The sequence below is a fragment of the Lissotriton helveticus genome, chromosome 12 (genome assembly GCF_964261635.1).
Source record: "Lissotriton helveticus chromosome 12, aLisHel1.1, whole genome shotgun sequence".
Classification (NCBI taxonomy): Eukaryota; Metazoa; Chordata; class Amphibia; order Caudata; family Salamandridae; genus Lissotriton; species Lissotriton helveticus.
The window spans coordinates 12,318,443-12,336,262 of record NC_136073.1 but is presented as its reverse complement, the minus strand read 5'-3'; the positions used below and the strand labels follow the sequence as shown (position 1 = coordinate 12,336,262).

The 17,820-nt window shown below is 46.3% G+C and overlaps 1 protein-coding gene across 1 annotated transcript in view; it reads left to right on the top strand.

Moving 5' to 3' along the window:
* Positions 1-9,428: 9,428 nt before the first annotated feature.
* The window catches only part of LOC144799427 (hippocampus abundant transcript 1 protein-like), a 66,723-nt gene continuing 58,331 nt past the window's right edge, over positions 9,429-17,820 (top strand). The window contains exon 1 of the mRNA XM_078670720.1: positions 9,429-9,953. Within this exon, the coding sequence (XP_078526846.1) occupies positions 9,876-9,953 (78 nt within the window). The 5' untranslated portion in view covers positions 9,429-9,875. The remainder of the gene's footprint in view (positions 9,954-17,820) is intronic.

The following is a 17,820-nucleotide window of genomic DNA, read 5'->3' as shown; positions in this document are numbered from 1 at the left end:
TTCCTGCCAGGGGCGGTGCCAGCACCGTCCCAGACAGGGTTTTGTGTATTGTAGGTAGGCAGGGCTTTAGAGGAAGGTGACTGCAAGTAGCACCCCGGTGCTCACTGTGCATAGGCCGGCTTGAACCAGTTCCAGGGTCACTCCAGACCCTGTGCTGGGGAAAAGCCCGCCAAGGAAGTGGGTGTAACCACCCCCCTCCTAGTCCCACCCATAGGGCAGGACTTAGTCGCGTGCCAGCCCCTTTTTACAGGATAAAGGTAGAGACTGGCCCCCTTCCAAATCAGATCATCTTTGAATCCTGAAACTACTTTCTGCGAAAGGAACTCAAGACTTCTTCCTAAGATTTCTCCCTTGTGACTAAGGAGTAGTCACCCTGCACCCGCAGGCACCATCTACAGAACACTGCGGTCTGCTGCACGTCCTTCCTCCGGAATCCGACTGCCCAGCTCGACGAGACCCGGCTTCCCTGGCACCTCTGACCTCTACCCACCTCTACAGCACAGCTGAGAACCGTGGGTGCGACGAGACCTCGAGGGACCGGCCATCGCCAAGACTGCACGACTTCTGCACAGCAAGCCCGCCGAGTATTCCACTGGTGAGTGCTTTGGGGTCCGAGAAGCCCCGACTCTGAGCAGCTCCAGCTCCGAAGTGCAGCCCCCCAGCATCTCCACGATCTGCGTGGGGCCCTTCTGCTTTCCGCTGCTCACCGCGTTGTTTGGTTACTAGCCCGTTGGCTTGTGGCCTTCCTGACGACGCCCGACGACAATTCTGCCGCTGGTCTGGTTGCTCCAGACTGGCCCTTGCTCCCTCCCAGAAGAGGAGCACCCTGGACCCTCCTGGTCCACTCAAGACGCCATTTTGAGTCCACCGCGTGGGCTTGAATTAGCCAAGGCTTGTTGCCCAATCCTGGGTAACTTCGACGCCAACGACTTCATCCTTCGTGGGACAGCTCGCACCTCCATCCTGGTCGCCGACAACGCCTCCTGGTCCGAGAGACTGCAGAGCCCAGCAGCGCCCACTCACCTGACTGCGGTGACTTCGCCCGGTGCCATCCTGGTGCCCACTTAATCACTGGCTAGTGATTCAAGAACTTGGTCCCCTCTGCTTTCAGGTTTTCTTCTTCCTTGATCCAGGCTTGGATCCATCGAACTTTCCTTCACTGGTCGCCTGCCAGCAACTTCTTCCTTCCAGGCTCCCGGTCCGGCAACGAGATCCCCGACGTCTTTTCAGGCCTATGCAGCTGCAGCCCCTGGGCTAGGTAACTTCGGCACTCCGGTGTCCCAGCATAGCCTCACTATCCAAGGGTCAGGATCCACTGTCGTTTTCTTCCTACCAGGTCGGGTTCGCCCGTGAACACTAACTTTGCCTTTACTAGCCTCCATAGACTTTGTCCCGCATCCCGCGTGAGAGTGCACACTCTGCACCCGAGTCCCCTGGGCCTCCTAGTAGTAATCTAACGATTCCCTAGTCCAGTCCTAGCGATTCCAAAGCCTATTAGAACTGTTACTTACCTGCTAGTAATTCGCATTCCACTTTTAGTGTATATGGTTTTCCGTGCCCCCCGGGCATTTGTGTAACGTGCTAACTTAAAAGTATTTTCGTAAGAGTTTTGTTGTGTGCCTAGCACCCTGTCCTCATAAAGAGTACAGGGTTGTTGTGATTCTAATAAATACATTGTTTATTTTCATAACACTTGTGTGGTGTCCTTTCACTGGGTGTTCAAGGGGTAATGTGATGGTAAAACAGCTGGCTTAACACGCCCTCTAGAGTCTTAGCCTTAGACTGCTCGTATCCATGCTACTAGGATAGCTGGTCTATAAGGTTGACTTACAACCAATCATCAATAAGGGTTGTTTGGACTGATATATAGTGATCACTAGAATAGTGAACACTGCACATCAGGCCAACTTCTCACACTGCTCCCCATGGGAACAGTCCAGCCCAAACTGCCAGGCCAGGTCCTCCCTGGACCGGAAACAAGCATCCTAGGACCAGTTTTGGGATTTCACCCCTCATTAGCCAACAACAGTAATCTAAATTTATTAAATGCCAGCTGGACTTTGAGTAGATTTGTCACATACTACAACAGTTATAAGCAAATTCAAACACACCTTTTCAATTAAAACGGCACCTTAACCGCATTAGCATATTTTAAACTAGCGCCTAAAAGAGTGAATTTGAGTGATTTTGCAATTTTGAACTACCTGACTTACACTGACACCATTAGTTCAATTTGTTGACAGGTCGTTTTTTCCACATTGCTTGCCCTTGCCTTTCGTCAGCTCAGTAATGCTCATCGTGCTTCCCAAGTCACTACATATGTATGTTTTCTACCATAAAATCAGACAATCTTGCAAATTCAAGATGGCAAGGAAAAGGTTAAAGACTTTTACCAACCAAATACGTTTCTCTAAACAGACTCCATTTGCAGCATTGTACTGCCAAAATAGCACAAAAATGTAACGTTTTTGTAATATTACAGACAATTACTGAATAGAGTTAGTCCAAACGGATGGCAGATCCTACACTGATTACAGTTCTAGTTTAAAGGCATGTGTTCTACCACCCGGAGTGACACCAACACGTCAAGAGGCACCATACACAGAGACAGATAAAGAGCACATCATAAATCAAGGAGACCGCCAGAATTTTGAAAAAACGGAAAACGAGTTGGCACCCACACTGCATACAAATAGCAGACATAGAGGCCCTGAGACTAGAGGAGTCAGAGCAAAAGAGAAAGAAAGAGACCTGGTAAAAGACCAGGCAAGAAATGGGACTCAAGAAAAAGGAAAAATCAAAGATAAAAACGTTGAAAAAAAACTGGAAAAGGAAAAAGCTAAACGAAAGGAGAGGGAGAAAGAGAAAGACCAAGAAAAGGAGAAAGAGGCGGGTTGCAATAAAGAGACAGGGGGTGAAACAGAGGAAGATGCCAAACTGGAACTATTGGCCAAAAAAGCTCAGAGGCTACAGACTATAAAAAATGTAAAAGCCACTGCAAAGAATACCGTCCTACCTGCAACATCCCAGCCAAGAATCTCCAACATATTCAGCCCCCTGCCCAGGGATTCTCAGAATGATGTGCCAATAACTGAAAATATGTCGACTCAGAACCAGAGGCAGACCAAGAACACTAATAAGGGGAATGAAAGCTGCAAGGATTCTCAAAGTATTCCCCCAACTAATCTGGAAGAAAGACTTACTATAGGTCAAGGCGAAGGCATCAATAATGCTGATCGCAATATGAACAGCACAGAGACATTGGCACCCTCAGGAATGGGCATAATAACGTCTAACCAAAGAGAGCAATACCAACAAATTGACCAAAAAAACTTGAACCCAAAAATAGACTCACATCCCTTTTCCGACACTCAAGTATCTTCAGCCGGGAATGAACGGCGCCTCTCTCATCACTCTCTCTCCGACGAAAACTCCGACTCTGATCTATACGAAACAGGGATGTCTATCTCAAGTGACTCTAGCAAAGCCAGCAATTCAAGAGAATCAAGCGCGCAAAGGGGCACCGTATCTCTGGAGATCTCTGGTCCTAATGATTCAGGAACAGATAGTGAAATCAATTTCAGGGAAAAACTGAAAAAAAGAAATGGGGGGAGAAAAAAACCAAAAAAGAAAAAAGAACAACATTTTTTGAATGAAGAAACCACAGATCCTGGTAACAACTCGGACTACACCAAAGATAGGCCTAATTTTTCTCGCAAAAGCCCAAGGACTAAATCAGTGGGAGAAGCATCAGGCCATAATACTGAAATACAAGAGAATACAGACTTGTCTAAAAAATCGAAAGAACCCTCGCTGAGCCAGGTTCTCAGCTCGATTAAAATTTTTCATGAGGATGTAAAGAAAGACAGCCAAAGGAATCATATTGCTATCGAAAGATTACAAGGAGCAGTGAAAAAAGTAGGTAGCATCTGCTCCGAAATGTCCAAGAGAATGGTAATGGTGGAAACTCGCACCGAAAATCTTGAAACAGACGTTGTTTTGCTGCAGAAAAAGGAAAAAGATCAAGATGAAATAATAAGGGATCTCATGGCCAAAGTGGAAGACCACGACAATAGATCGAGACGAAATAATCTAAGGTTTCTTGGAATCCCAGAAAACTTTGAGGGAGAAGACGCAAGAGGGGCAATGATCAACATTTTAAAAACGTCATTTCCTGAATTGGAAGCCTGGGACTGGGAAAAGGAAATACAGCGGGTCCATCGATACCCAATGATGCTAGCAAAACGTCATAACAAGTAAAATCAGTATCCAAGGGCAATGCTGGTCTACTTCGTCAATTTCCTTCTCCGGGAAACAATTTATGACCTTGCGAGGCCTAATACTCAACGAGAACATAAGGGGTTCAAATTCTTTGCCAGACCGGATTTCGCACACGCAACAGTAGAGCGAAGATGGAAAATGCGCCAGCTAATTGAACCCTTTCAGAAACTTGGAGCAAAAGTATTTTTGCAAAACCCGGCACGCCTGAAAGTCATATATAAGAGCTCCACAAGAAGCTTTACCAGTGAAATACTAGCGGAGGACTACCTGCATGAAATCTCAGGGACAGGATCCAGTAACCATGTGAAACAAGATAAACTTGATAAAAGGACTGAAAGTAGAAATAGATAAGCGGAATTAACTATTTTTGTCATGTATTGATCTTAAAAAATATTCTTTAGGGAAATGTGGATAATTAGTTAGTTAGATGACCAGGTTAGGTAAATCTAAAAACTGAAACAAAATCAGATTATCTAGGTCATGATTTAAATGTAACTAGATAAGCATACTAACTATGTTAAGAAAATTTGCCCAGATCACAGGGCCCGCTTTCGCGGACGTCACACCCCTTGCCGAAGCAGGACCAGGTAACCTTCAAAGGTGGTGGTGGGTGGGGGGAGGGAAAACGGGAGGGGGGAAGGCTGGGCAGGTCAGATACATCTCGGGTAAACTAGTTAGGGAATGGAAAGGAAAAAACTCACAAAATCAACACAAAAAAGAGATATATAGATGGGGATGTTAAAAATACTGTCATTAAACATTTGCGGTTTAAACGATATCAAAAAAAGACAGATGGTGGCAGTGGGTCTACAATCAATGGGTGCCAACATAGTATGCCTACAAGAAACTCATATTGAAGGGTCACAATCACATATTTTGAGATCTCTTGGGTACAACGTGATTGGTGCAACTACACAAGGGGGCCGGGTTAGAGGGGTAGCTCTTCTAGCTAAAGGTGCAGGGATTAAATTTACCAGAACACAATCGGATAAATTTGGCAGATGGGTTATTACAGAATTTCAGATAGGGCAATCTTCAACGATGACCATCTGCTCAATTTACGGAAATAATAACGATGACCCTTCAGTAATTAATTATTTATCTAATGAGCTTACCAATTGGCCGCTACCAGTCATAATATGTGGTGATTTCAATATAAATCTTCCACATAACTGGTCAACTAAAGACGATTGGCAATATCGGGGCCGAAAACCAAGGATCTTTAGAGCTATCAAGCAGTTATGTATCACTCATGGGTTGGTAGATGGGAGGCAGATTTCGAATCATAATTCTAATGATCCTGGCTACACTTTTTATTCTAACCCTCACCAGACACATGCCCGGCTGGATTACTTTTTAATCTCCAACTCATTAAAATCGTTATTTAAACTAGAAAAGCTACCTCGTGTCCTCTCGGATCATAACCCCCTGGTATGTACAGTTGATACAGCTTCTTTAACCCAGAAACAACAAGGCTGGACATTTGATAGATCTTTGCTACTTGAGAACGAATACTGCAATCACAGGAGAAGCTGGATTCTTGAGTTCCTAGCAATAAATAAAGGAAGCACAACAGTAAACTTTGTATGGGATGCCCTAAAAGCAGGAATTAGGGGAGAAACTATACAATATTCTTCTAGGATTAACAAACGTGCTAGAGAATCCCTAAGACTGTTACAGGACGAATTCAAGAGGGTGGAAGAAGATCTTATAAGGGTGACAAGTGGTCCCTCCAATATAGAGGAAATAGATAATATCCAGCAACAGGTTGCAATAGCCAGAGAATTAATCACAAATGAATACACCATTAAGGCAGTAAAAAAAGCTACAGCCCATCGCGAAATAATGTATGAAGTTAGCGAAACAATGGGGCAGCAGCTAGCTATACAGATGAGACAGCAGACCGCACAGAATGTCATACTCGAGATCGATGACCCGACAGAAGGTAGAGTAACTGACTCAGGGAAGATCAGAGAAGCATTCTGGCGCTTATACAGTGTACTGTATACAGAGGAGGGAGAAATAGACCAAGACATGACTACCGAATATTTAGAAGCAGATACCTGTAAGCAATTAAACGTAGAAGATCAGGAAAGTCTAGAAGAGCCCCCCAATCTTGATGAAATAATAAAAACAGTGAAGGATCTCTCCCGTGGGAAGGCAGCGGGACTAGATGCTATCCCATTAGAATTTTATATAGCATTTCTGGACCCACTTCAAGAAATACTGTTAGATCTATGCCTACATGTATTTAGAGGAGGACAGCCTCCAAATTCATGGTCCAGGGCAAAAATTGTGATATTTCCGAAAAAAAACAAGCCCCCGGACCAGTTGGGCTCTTATCGCCCTATTACTCTAATAAATGCTGATTCAAAAATTTATTCCAAACTACTGGCTAATCGTATCTCAACAATTATTCATAAATTCATATCCAATATCCAACATGGCTTTATCCCCGGGAGAGAAACCACAAATCATACACGACGGGTAATCAGCTTATTCAACAGTACTCAGGTGGCAGGAGACCCGATGGCGCTAATTTTACTCGACGCCGAGAAGGCTTTTGACAGGGTCTCCTGGCAATTCCTCTGGCAGGCCATGTCCCGGGTGGGATTCAAACAGGTTTTTATACAGGCAATCCAAAAGCTATATAATAATCCACGGGCCATGGTAATGGTTAACGGCTGCCTTTCTAAAGAATTGATAATTACGAGAGGAACTAGGTAGGGATGTCCTTGTTCCCCATTGTTGTTTGCCATCTATATTGATCTGTTTATTCGTAGACTGGAAGGCAGTAGGAACACAGCCCCTATATCGACACAAGGCTACCTAACAAAAACCCTCGCTTATGCCGATGACATTGCCATCGCTACGTCCAATCCAAACTTGGCTATGCCTACTATTGAGTCACAGGCCAAAATATTCAGAAAAATCTCAGGGTATGCACTAAACCAGGAGGGAAAAACACAGATTATTATTAATAATAACTGTGATATGACGGACTCGCGTATAATAGAAGCTGCTACCTACCTAGGGGTGACCATCACATCTGACTTAGAAAAACTTGTCGACTTAAATCTGAAACCCGCATTGAATAAAATGCAGAAAGATCTCCACCGTATTAATAATTTACACCTCTCATTGATTGGAAGGGTCAACGCACTAAAAATGGTCTACTTTCCAAAGCTACTGTATATATTCAGAGCTATTAATCTTGAAATTTCAGACCGTTGGTTTAAGGCAATGGAGCGTATCTTTACAAACTTTATCTGGTCATACAAACAACCCCGCCGTTCATACAAACTGCTGACGCTCCCCAAAGAAAGAGGAGGTCTAGCGCTCCCAAATCTTAAAACAGACTACTGGGCAACAGTCTTGTTATATAATCAGGAACTCTACCATCTCGAGGGGATAGAGGTAGGGGAAGTTAATGAGACCCCATCAATTCACCGGATAATATTGGGGGATAACAGCACAGGCTATCTGTGGAGATATCTATTCGATAGCTATCACAAAAAAGTGAGATTAAAAACGCTTATAGGAGTGTTTAAGGTATGGAAATCTGTGAGGAAGATGGTAGGTTTAGGTCATTTATCCTATTATACACCAACTCAAAATAATCACCCCCTACCGGACATCTTTAAAGATAGCTGTATTAATAGGTGGAATGCGGTTGGGATCGCTCATCTGGGATGTTTTTTCTCCTCAGAGGGGCTACACTCCTTCGGAACCTTGAGGGATGAGTTTCATCTGGAATGGAAAGACTTCTTTAAATATCTACAGATTAGAGACTTTTTGTCAAGACATACAATGGGAGAGGGTATCATGTGTAAAATAGACATAGCCGACATTTTAAGCCACTCACAGAAAAAGCTCAAGATCGGGGAGGTATATTCTCTATTACTGAGATATCTTACGGATGATATTCAAAAAATCATCCAGAAGTGGCAAAGTAAAATCTCGATCTCCTCTGAGGAATTTGAACACTCATATGGGTTATCTCAAACGGTTCTCATGTCTACTAAACTTCAAACCCAATTCTATAAAATATGTTTTTTTATGTATTATACCACGGACAAAATATCCAAATGGGGTAGTGGGAGAGGTACATGCTGTTTTCGATGCAATCTACAAAATGCGGACTGTATACATATTTTTTCTTCCTGTCCCGTTTTAACTCCTCTTAAAACAAATATTGCACGTTTTCTGACTTTGATCCTTGGAATAACGATTAATCTATCAGATGAAACTGTAGTTTTGGGTGTTACAAACCCTGCTAACCACAAAGCCGGTCGCGAATTGATTTTTATCTCGATGGCCGTAATGAGAATATGTATAGCCTCGGCTTGGTTAGATCCTATAGCCCCATCATATCAACAATGGTTTGCAAGATTGTTAGCAATTTTTAATTTAGAGATGGCGATATACAAAAACAAAGGCAGGAAGAGTCAGATTAAAGGACAAAAAATCTGGCTTCCCTTAATAGAATGGTCTAAAATGCAATGATTTATACAGTAGTAACCAGTTTGTTTTGTTTAAACTGCAACTCAACTTTGCAATTTCACGAAATTGAATGTTAATGCATCAACTTAACCTGTAAATCTTCCTTTTCAGTATTGTTTTGTATAGCTTTCAATGGTTTTCAAGTGGCCAATTTCTTGTTTTTCTGATCTGCTCGACCGGGGAGGGAGAGACGGGGTCTGTGTTATTGTCTTTTTGTTGTAAAAAAAAAAAAAAAAAAAATTAAATAAAATAAAGGCATGTGTTCTGTAATTACATTCCATAGTGTTTGTTGCAGCAGACAGCAAAAAAAAACCTATGGGAGATAAAATGCAAAACGCTTCTTTTTTGAAAGCAGCTTTAACACAACCAGGCGTGCACACTACTGTGAGTAGAGCCTGTAAGAAGGAGGAGTAGGGAGGGCTTCTTCTACACCACAGCAGATGCATGAGAGCCTGTTCTACAGAGGGCGGGGCCTCCCATAGGTCGAGGGAGGAGCCTGGGCGGGGGCGTGGCCTGCCTACGCATTGTTTGTGACTTCTGTTGTAACCGTTTCCGGGTACAGAGTCCTATCACTGTAAATGGCAGTGGCCTGGACCAATGATGAGCAGGATCGTAGCTTGGCCGTCCAATGGAGAGCTAGGGGCGGGCCTAGTACTGACAGCTGGCAGCAAGCTCTAGCATGGAAGCCTCTGGGACGCCATCGCCCACATGGGTCATCAGAGGGGGTATTCTCCCTGCTGATTGGGATCAGACACGTGCAGGTGGGGGCAGAGATGGGGCCGAAGGGGGTCGGTACCCAGGCTTCCCTCACACAGGTGCCCGTCACTGCCACCTCCAAGATGGCGGAGCCGCGGCCCTCTAAACCTGCCGGTCCCTGAGCCAATGGGACGCGGAGGGCTGGTCTGAGTGATAGTGGAGGTGGCCAATGGGAGGTGACTGAGCGTCTGCGGAGCCAATGGGGCAGGCGTGTGGGCGGGGCTCCGGTTGTAGTCCGAGGGGAGACGTCCTGGCAGCGGCAGCAGCAGCTGGCTTCGGCGTTCCGGGCAGACCCCCCACCCCCGGCCCGGCATGACCCCCGCCCGGCCCGCAGCATGACCGGCGAGAAGAAGAAGAGGCCGAGCCGCAGCACGCTGCTGGGGAGGAGGGTCATCATCAAGGAGGGGGGGCCGGTGAGAGAGAGCTCCGCATTTCATCCTCGGGGGGGGCGGTGAGGGGCTGGGGATAGAGGAGGGGGGCACTGAGAGCAGGGGGGCACCAGAGGAGGGGGGCACTGAGACCCCAGAGAGGAGGAGGACTGGAGGGAGCTGAGTCATCACAGGGGGGATGAGGGGCAGGTGAGGCACCAGGGGCAGGTGAGGCACCAGGGGCAGGTGAGGCACCAGGGGCAGGTGAGGCACCAGGGGCAGATGAGGCACTAGGGGCAGATGGGGCACCAGGGGCAGGTGAGGCACCAGGGGCAGGTGAGGCACCAGGGGCAGATGGGGCACCAGGGGCAGATGGGGCACCAGGGGCAGATGAGGCACCAGGGGCAGATGAGGCACCAGGGGCAGGTGAGGCACCGGGGGCAGGTGAGGCTCCAGGGGCAGGTGAGGCTCCAGGGGCAGATGAGGCACCAGGGGCAGATGGGGCACCAGGGGCAGATGAGGCACCGGGGACAGGTGAGGCACCAGGGGCAGATGAGGCACCAGGGGCAGATGGGGCACCAGGGGCAGATGAGGCACCGGGGGCAGGTGAGGCACCAGGGGCAGAAGGGGTACCAGGGGCAGGTGAGGCACCAGGGGCCAGTGTTCACCAGGGGCAGATGAGGCACCAGGGGCAGATGAGGCACCAGGGTCAGGTGGGGCACCAGGGTCAGATGGGGCACCAGGAGCAGGTGTTCACCAGGGGCAGATGGGGAACCAGGGTCAGGTGTTTACTAGGGTCAGGTGTTTACTAGGGTCAGGTGTTTACTAGGGTCAGGTGTTTACTAGGGTCAGGTGTTTACTAGGGTCAGGTGTTTACTAGGGTCAGGTGTTTACTAGGGTCAGGTGTTTACTAGGGTCAGGTGTTTACTAGGGTCAGGTGTTTACTAGGGTCAGGTGTTTACTAGGGTCAGGTGTTTACTAGGGTCAGGTGTTCACCAGGGGCAGATGGGGCACCAGGGGCAGATGGGGCACCAGGGGCAGGTGTTCGCCAGGGACAGGTAGGGTGTCAGGGTCAGGTGGGGTGTCAGGGTCAGATGGGATGTCAGGGTCAGGTGGGCTGCCAGGGGCAGATGGGGCACCAGGGGCAGGTGGGGCGCCAGGGTCAGGTGTTTACCAGGGTCAGATGGGGCACCAGGGGCAGATGGGTCATAAGTGGGGACATGGTTTGATGGGGCATCAGTGAGGTGAGGAGCTCAAGGGCAGTGCGTGGGGTGCCGGGGTATGAAAGAAGGCATCTTGTGGGGAGCAGTTCCTCAAAGGGGCATCTGTGTGGGTAGTTTGTGGGATGGATGTGGCTCTTCACAGAGGAGCCAGGGCAGTCATGGATCATAGGATAAAAGGCGGAGCGGATCCATTGAGGGTCAGGGTATTAGCTTCAGGGCAAGTGGGGCAGCGATGGAGGGAAGGGGGCATTACTGCAGAGGAGGTGTGAAGAGGGGCTGGTGCATGTCAAGAGGGAGCAGGGTTCAGGAGTGGGAAAGCTTCAGAGGGGGGGCGCCTGAAGAGCAGATGTTGGGACTCCCAAGTGGTCCCATGTGAAGCCCTCAGAAAGGCTGGACTTCTGCCTTGAGCCTAGGTGTACCCTGTTGGTGACTGAAAGTGACACATGTGACATGGGCCACTTGGCACCGCTTCTGATTGGATCATTAGGCAAGAGGGGTAGTGAGGGGCACAGGTGATTCCTAAAAAAATGAGGGCGACTGGCACGCAGAGTGCTGGCCTTCTGTGTGTTACTGAAGGCAACCTTCAAGGAGAGGGGCAGGAACACTGGGAGGCATGCTCAGGGTTGGTAAAATGAGGAGCTGGCATGAGAAGGCTTCTTCAAAGTAGAAGCATAGCAGGGAAGTGGCTAGAGAGAAACGGGCAGAAGTATCCGCGTCAGCACGAAGGTGACAAAAGAGTAGGGTGGCCATCCTCTCAACTTGCCACCCCTGGGGAAGTTACTCTAAAGAGGCAGGGGCTGTAAAGCAACAGTAAAGAGGAGGGTCACCAGGAAGGGACAGTGAGGAGTGCAGGACAGATAGTCCTGTTATCCTGGGAGGGTCACCATAAGTGGGAGCAAAGGGATTTGGGTTGGTGAAAGTGTGTTTGGGAAGGAGGGGTGGAATGGTGTATGTGGGAACAGCAGGGAGAGTTATGTTGGAGTAGGCTGGTAAGGTGCACCAGGAGTATCTTCTTACAGTGTGATGCCAGATGGTATTGTCAAGAGGTGATGGGGAGGGGAAACCTTCTGCGGCATTTTGGGGTCGGTTGCGAGGCGGGTAGAGGGTCAGTAGGAGTCAACAGCAAGGTACATGCGGCCCTAGACTACGGGAGACTAGATGAACCGCTAAAAGGGCAGGGTGGATTTCCTAGCATAAGGATAATGTTATTAAAAGGCGCTAGTAAATATTTTTTCCCTTAAAAGGTTGATATCCTTTTCCTCCCATGCTAAAAAATGGTGTAGGACATCTTAACAAATGGTTTGTAAATTGTCCAGTGGGATTGTTTATGTAGTGGACCTTCCTGACACTTAGCCTCTTTCTTTTAACTCCCGATTTTGACAATTCTGGGTCCTCAAACACAGAGACAGGAAGTAATGTGCACACTATCACATAGTGTGGCACAGCGAGGGAGCTAAACTTACATTAAAGCAATAGTGAGTCGGCCATGGAAGCTGGCGAAGTCAAACACACTCTTGTATTTCTGATGTCACAGCTTTCGTTTTAAAGACGTGTTGTTCTGGTTAGAGGCGTTCACGAGTTGCATGCTACTGGTCGGATTTACCATTACTTTGCAGTAAAATCAGCCAATTATCATGCAATTATGGGTGTAATCCCATGGAAGGGGGAAATTACTTTGCATGGCTGACTTTTCCGGCAGTCAAACCACGTGGAATTTGCCACTCCATGTAAGTTTTCCTCATAAAGGTACCCCCTGCTCGGAGCAAGTAGTAAATGCATGTCAGAGTGTGAGGGAAGCCAGCATCTTTTTTCTTCTAGTAGTGGGAGCATTGCTTGCTTTTCCCTGTTATAAAAAGCAGCTCACACTTGGCGGCTGCTGCCAAAATCTAAACTGATTTTTCCGGCTGGAAAAGCAGGTCCAGTTCTTCCACATCCGGTAAATCCAGGTGCAGAAAAAACTATCCACTACCAAGCGGGTGGAGCAAATTGAACGCACACAAACTTGAGTTACTTTTGTTTCGCCTGCTTTGTAATCAGGCCTGTAGTGTTTTGGAATGTAGTATGTGTTGTATCTTCTCCTTTAAGGGTGAGCATTCCTTATTAGGAATGTGACTGGTCAGGGAAAGAATGTTATTGGTCAAGTGAAGTTCAGATGAAGCCTGGCCTTTGGTTAGACTACTTGCCTCCCTGGTGGGTGTCAATGAAAGTTACCTTTAACCTTTCCTGTGCCTGAATTTTATCACTGGCGACGAGGATGGGATGTTTCTGGTTCCTTTCAATTATGACAACTGTAGTAGTTTGGGCCATGATCACACAGTGTGGTCATGTGTGTAAGCCCTGATAGAAAGAAGGTTTTATAACCACTGGGCTACACTTACTTCCTGAGAAGTGTAGAGGGCCTCTGAGTGAGTCCCTCATTGAATATCGTAGATACAACAGCTGTCATTTTCACTACCAGGGTGGGGCCAGACCCAGTCTTCGTTCGCCATCTAATTTCACATTAGAAGGTTGAATGTATCACACTCAGTGTCTGTTGATGAAGGGTTAAAATCACGTTCTACCATCTGATCATCAAGAAAAGTATTTTATCAACCTTAATAGCATTAGGGCCGTATGGCCCTAATGCTATTAAGGTTGATAAAATACTTTTCTTGATGATCAGATGGTAGAACGTGATTTTAACCCTTCATCACTGTGCTTTGCTAAATGCCTCCTCTGAAATTGGCTGCATCACTTAAAAGATCCTAGACAGTCTATATGACATAGAGTCTCCAAAACACCCCCAAGGACTTAGGAGGGGTTGGGTTTCACTAGGATGGACAACCCTTGATACCTACAAACGTCTAGGGCCTGATAGTCCAAGTTCTCTCCCAAAGCTGCAGCTGACCCTCTCCTTTGGAAAATGGCAACCTGTGACGTGCATTGATTTTTAAATTCCAGCGGTATACATCTTGTTGTTGTGTTCTTGTGTGCCAAGTGTTACCATCAACCAGCAAAGGCATATTGGTAGTTGCAGTCTGATCTTTTTATTTTTCTACCGGTATTGCGGGATTTTCTGTGTGGTATTGAACGACATTACCCCAGGTGCTGCTTTCGAGTGTCTAAGGGGATTTTGAGAATTTCAGGCTTCTCCTTATTTTGTATCATGCAGACTGTTTTCCTGTGTCCGGTTGACGGCCTTAGGAGCGCTTGCTACCTTGGCTCGTGTTTCCGATTATGAGGGTCTGTATTCTTTTACTTGGCTGTAGTAGTGGCTGGTCCTGATTTCCTTGTTCCAGATTGTCGGCTTGGAGACACATTTGATGCCTATTGTGTTCACTTAAGTTTTGTAGGACATCGTATCTCCATGAATGATGGAGTTTTAGAAGACTTGACTTTTGACCCTTTTTTGGAAGATTTTAATTTGTCACTATAAAGTCCAAGCCTACAAAGACAAAATTAGTCCAAAACGTCCAGCTTTTAAGTATCTTTTTTATTTTTCTTCTATTAATCCATATTCATAAAAACAGCCTTTAGTCAGCGCGTTTCGTTCGTGAAATGGATTTCTTCAGGGCTTTTTTTTCCAATATATCACATATCACTATGCATGTGTAAAGCGAAGACAATCGTGCAATTTGCTCCAGTTTATTATAGTTTCAATTTCTGTCGCAGAAAAAGAAAAATGATTTACCGTGACACAAATCTTAGTGTCAACACAGGGTACAGCTGACTCATTACAGATGGATAAAGGTCTTTTGATTTATTATGGGACAAAAACATTGAAATTTTAATAAACTGGAGCAAATTGCAAGATTATCGCTTTCAGTTCATTTGCTTACATTGTCTTTTTATGGAGAATTTTGTAATGGTTTTAGTAAATCGTACAAATAAAGATATACTGACTTACTTTAAAATCTGGTTGCAAAACGTTGAAAATTTACCAATACACCAAAGGAGATGGTAATCCATTTGCAAAAGGTTCGTTATGGAAACCCTTGCCATTTGTTAATGTAAACAAAAAAAAGTTTGGTGAAGAGTGGATAGTGGGCCAGGCGACTACTGCCTGCTCATGAAGAAACATACATTTTTTTCTAAAATGTATTCCGATTCCTTTAAGGAAAAAATAGTTAAATTTATTGAACATCGATCACAGACGCTATGATCTGCTGCCTTTTGAAGGCTAAGTAACAAATGGGGTAACCCAGTGACCCTATGAACCTGGGCAGTAAGACAGTTATTATAAACAGTTGGTTCATTCGGGTGCATTATATTTCTTTACTTATCTCATATTTTTGCACACAATATTATTCATTCATTGTAGGGTGAGAAAATCAGAGCAAAATTATTAATGAAAAACGATGAGAATCCAAACCATCTGCGATATTGCAAGATATTTTATACATTATTTTCATTTATAAATTCTTTCATTTGAAGAAGTAGAAGGCTGTCAATTCTATACAGCGGTGGGCCAAGTGTAAAATTTGTGCCAGTTGGTGCTCAGTGCAATTTGTGCCAGTGCAATATACAATGTCAATTTTCAGTATTGGTGAGGAAAAGAAGGGAGAGAGGGAGGGATGTGACCAATATTTATATCACAACAAATGTTTTCTGTAAACTACAATCGTCAGTATTAAGTTCAGATTCCTTAGAGAATTGGTCCACTGGGATATTGTCGACGTTTCAACCCTGTAGTAACGCACTTGAGGCGTCTATGCGGGTCTTCATCAGGACCGTACGGGGTAAGTGGGGGTGGAAGGCAGCCTCCTAGTGAGTCCAGCCCGGCTAACCTGTGGAGATTGATGTTGGCAGGTGGGCCTGTAAAAGGACTCCTGCAATGTCGAGTTCTCTCAGTGGTGCCTGTATTTGCCAATGAGAGTTCAAGATCCTGCAGATCCCTTGCAGGTCTGAATTGTTCGGGGTATTCTTTTTCCATCTTTAACTTAATTTAAGCTTAGATGGGCCAGCAGTAATACTTGGAGTGGTCCCGCAAAAATGCAAGTACCGGCGGCGACAATCGCTCAGGCCCGGCAATGCTTCTCGGTGTCAATGTTCGCTTGGTCAATTTCCAACTGGTTCCAGCCCTTTGAGGGCTACCATCTCTGTGATTATGGTCAATTTGAAGGTTTGCAGCCTGCCTAATGCATGTTAATTGGATAAAGCAGATTCTGACTCAATGCAATTCTGCTTTTTACCAACGGGCGTAATAGCACACAGGCTGAATCATACAAATATTTGCCGATCCTAAAAATAGTGGTTGCAAATTGTGTTCAAGATTTTTGCGGCCAGTCGAGAGTGCCTCGTGTCGTGTTAGATCAGCACACAAAATCGCCCTCTGCAGAAGCTCTCAAAATGACCTGCCTACTTAATATTCATAAGGTAGATCACAATTTGCAGCCCCCTGGTATTGTTTGCAGACGCAGGGATGGTGTCCTGCATGGGACAGCAGACCACCATACATGTGATTGCATCACAGAACAGACCCCTCCCCTTTGCGGATCTTTTGCTACCCCCTTTGAGTAGTCTGTAACTTTATTCAATGGTTTGCAACCGGAATGGCGGTCACAAGCCATCCAAACATACCCTATCGAACCGCAGTTTGTAAAGAATATCCCTTTCACACCCCTTCCAAAATGTGATCAAGTGTGGGTCGCAAAACCCATGTTATGACCAAGAAAAAGTTTTCTGACTCGTAAAATGGGTTTGTATATTTCAAAAAGAGTCGCAAACCTTGTGATTTTGCGAATGGCAGCATTTACAACTGTGTTCTTTTTGTACATCTGCCCCCTGGTTTTCAAACTTTGTAATACTTTTATAGGGTGGAAAGGCTCGATCTGAGGTCGCATCTCTCCAACATTACAGGCGTCCTTCCCCTGGAGATAAAACAACCCCTTTGGCCTTGCCAGCAGTCAATATTGACACAAGGCAGATGACTAAAGTGCTTATATTCAAATTGGCAATTTCCCAGGCGAGAAAACGGTCTCGTGATGCCTGCCAGAGATGGCAAACAAGCTTTATGATTTTAATTTGAAAATGCAGACATCTGCACTGCTCCCTGCAGCCTCCTGTTCAGCTGTGCAGCCTCAAGTGAAATCAGCACAGCTCTCTGCAGCCTCCTTCTTACCTGTGCAGACTCCTGTGGAGTCAGCACTGCTTCCAGCAGCCTCCTTCTCACCTGTGCAGCCTCCAGTGGAATCAGCACTGCTTCCAGCAGCCCCCTTCTTACCTGTGCAGACTCCAGTGTAGTCAGCACTGCTTCCAGCAGCCTCCTTCTTACCTGTGCAGACTCCTGTGTAGTCAGCACTGCTTCCAGCAGCCTCCTTCTCACCTGTGCAGCCTTCAGTGGAATCAGCACTGCTTCCAGCAGCCTCCTTCTTACCTGTGCAGACTCCTGTGGAGTCAGCACTGCTTCCAGCAGCCTCCTTCTCACCTGTGCAGCCTCCAGTGGAATCAGCACTGCTTCCAGCAGCCTCCTTCTTACCTGTGCAGACTCCTGTGGAGTCAGCACTGCTTCCAGCAGCCTCCTTCTTACCTGTGCAGACTCCTGTGGAGTCAGCACTGCTTCCAACAGCCTCCTTCTTACCTGTGCAGACTCCTGTGGAGTCAGCACTGCTTCCAGCAGCCTCCTTCTTACCTGTGCAGACTCCTGTGGAGTCAGCACTGCTTCCAGCAGCCTCCTTCTCACCTGTGCAGCCTCCAGTGGAATCAGCACT